The sequence below is a fragment of the Triticum urartu genome, chromosome 2A, assembly GCF_056163025.1.
Source record: "Triticum urartu cultivar PI428250 chromosome 2A, HENAU_Tu73, whole genome shotgun sequence".
NCBI lineage: Eukaryota > Viridiplantae > Streptophyta > Magnoliopsida > Poales > Poaceae > Triticum > Triticum urartu.
Window position 1 is genome coordinate 763,634,035 of NC_141874.1, and position 2,233 is coordinate 763,636,267.

The 2,233-nt window shown below is 45.6% G+C and overlaps 1 protein-coding gene across 1 annotated transcript; it reads right to left on the reverse strand.

Moving 5' to 3' along the window:
- Window positions 1–202: 202 nt before the first annotated feature.
- On the reverse strand, window positions 203–1,100 carry LOC147988023 (uncharacterized). Its single transcript, XM_087540495.1, has 2 exons — window positions 935–1,100; window positions 203–858 (listed from the first exon to the last, which is right to left on the reverse strand). The coding sequence occupies exons 1-2, from the start codon at window positions 1,098–1,100 to the stop codon at window positions 203–205; spliced, it is 822 nt and encodes a 273-aa protein (XP_087396621.1).
- Window positions 1,101–2,233: the final 1,133 nt, after the last annotated feature.

Genomic DNA, 2,233 nt, shown 5'->3' on the forward strand with positions numbered 1-2,233 from the left:
GCGTTTTAATACTTTTTTGACTGCAGAAACAGTTGGGGTAGATATGAATCAAACAAAGCATCAGTTGAAGATACATATGCACGAAGGCATACCAGACAAAGTATATCAACTAGCCTATTACACGGCATTCCAGTACCCAAAAAGATCATTGTTTTTATCAACTACATGCCACAGCATGCAGTGGTGTAAACCGGCCTCCAGTTCATGCTTGATCACCGGCTTGACCTGATGGTTGCGGACCATCTCGCGTCGGTTCAGCTTCTTCCTCCCTAACCAGTGGCTGGAAATCAACAGTTGCCCAGTCGATTCCAGTTAACGCTTGAAACATAGCTTCATCATTGATCAGCAGTGACGGTTCAATATCAGGAGTGTAAGTATGCTTACGGATTGGTGGTATAAGGTTCTCAGCCTCAGGAATTGGTGCAGCAACTCGCTTGTTCTGATTGTCATATTGGGCTTGATAGTGGGACAGATCCGCCTCTTCAACCAGTTGACATGCCAGAGGGCGCACTTCCCGGTTTATGGCTCGAAGATCCTCTTCATCAAACTCTGTCCCGTCTTCCTTCAAGCTGGGATAGCCTTGGGACGCTTCAACGGGATCAAAGTCAGGCACCCACGCTTTGGCCCGGATTAGGGCGGTCCGAGCACCCGTTCTAGCAGCAGATTTCTTCAGCTCTTCAACCCGGGCAGGGAGCATAGACAACCTTTTAAGGGTATCTTGGATCAAGTTGGGCGGCGGATTGTTGTGGGAAACAGTGTAGATGATCCATTGTGCACCAGTGTATAGTTGCTCTATCAAAGTATAGGCAGCTTTTAACTTCTTCCGCACATCCGATCCCAAGTGGCCAATACGAGTTCCTGTATCATTGCAAGGGTTAGTAAACCGGCAAATACATACAAGTATAAATTAAGCTCAAAGGTCAAGGTGGCTTACCAAACACAGCTGCAGTCATGGCATGAACCTGCCGCTTTACGCTAGTCAGTTCATCAACCACCGGTTTAAGAGCAGCTTCTACCTTCTCAGCCCTTTGGATTAACTCGGATTTTTCACGCACCCAATCCGTCCGTTCCTTGTTGAAGCCTTCTTTCAATTTCTCCATAGTGCCTAGAGCGATGGTCAGTTCATCCTTGGCCTTGGAGGTTTCAGTTTGTTGCAGCTTCAGATTCTCCTACAGATCGGCGGTTTGACTTTCCCTCTTGCTCAGTTCAGCCAGTACAGAGATAGATACATGATGAAATGATAGTACAAATTTGAAGTACCAACCACATAACAAGTTATGCCCTTGGTACTTGGGGGCTAATGCATATTTGCTCTTCATCACATAGTTTCTACAAAGTCCCAAGCTCAATACAAGTATTCAACTTGGCACTTGGGGGCTAATGGCCGTTTATTCAACAACTGATTCTTCTTCTATAGAAGTCTCGGTTTAACTTCGTAAAGTTGAACCAGCCTTTGGGGGCTACGTCAGCAAAGTTCAGATGAATTGAGGATCACATTCAAAACTAACTAAAGTCCCGGTTTAAGTTGATAACTTAAACCGTCACTTGGGGGCTATTGGAGTTGATAAAGCTACCAAATAATTCAAGGAGAGAAGCATATAGGAAGTTACCTCATATTTTTCCTTCATCATTTTTACTAGACCAGCTTCATAGTCACGGCTAGTGTACAACCGGTTCAGATAGCCGGAATGGAGATCTTCAACATTCAGATCGACGTATGTTGACAAATCGGCACTCCATTTGCCTTTGCCAACCGCAGAGAATTCCTGCTTTGCAGTATGCCTTGACAAGGCAACAGGGTTTCCCGGTTCAGTATGTCCAACTCCAGTAATCATAATGTCATCATCCTTCTCCTCAGCAGCTCGTACTGGAGTTGCCGGTTTGTCAGTATTTTTTGCAGGGCTGGACGGTTTGTCAGTCTGGATGGAGCTGGTCGGCTGATCAACAGGGCCTGTGGTGTCAACTTCTACCTGTTCAGCAACAAAGTCATGGTCTTGTGGTGGTGGGTCATTCAGCACATCATCAAGGTTGGTTTCTTCAGGGTCTGGTGTTTTGTCCGGTTCAGCAGCGGTAGTTTCCTCCGCCGTTTTGTTCAGGCGAGCTTTTTTGCTTGGTCTGGGCTTGGCTCTAAAAGAAATTAAGAAGTATCAGTACAACATATGTTAAAGTAATATGTCCAAGATATAAGATGGAATATGACTTACCCAAGCACTGTTTTGAGGGGGGAAGCTTG

Coding starts and splice junctions, on each gene's coding strand:
- LOC147988023 (XM_087540495.1), bottom strand. CDS start 1,100: ATGGAGAAATTGAAAGAAGGCTTCAACAAGGAACGGACGGATTGGGTG. Junction 859..934: donor CATGACTGCAGCTGTGTTTG/GTAAGCCACCTT, acceptor GCAATGATACAG/GAACTCGTATTGGCCACTTG.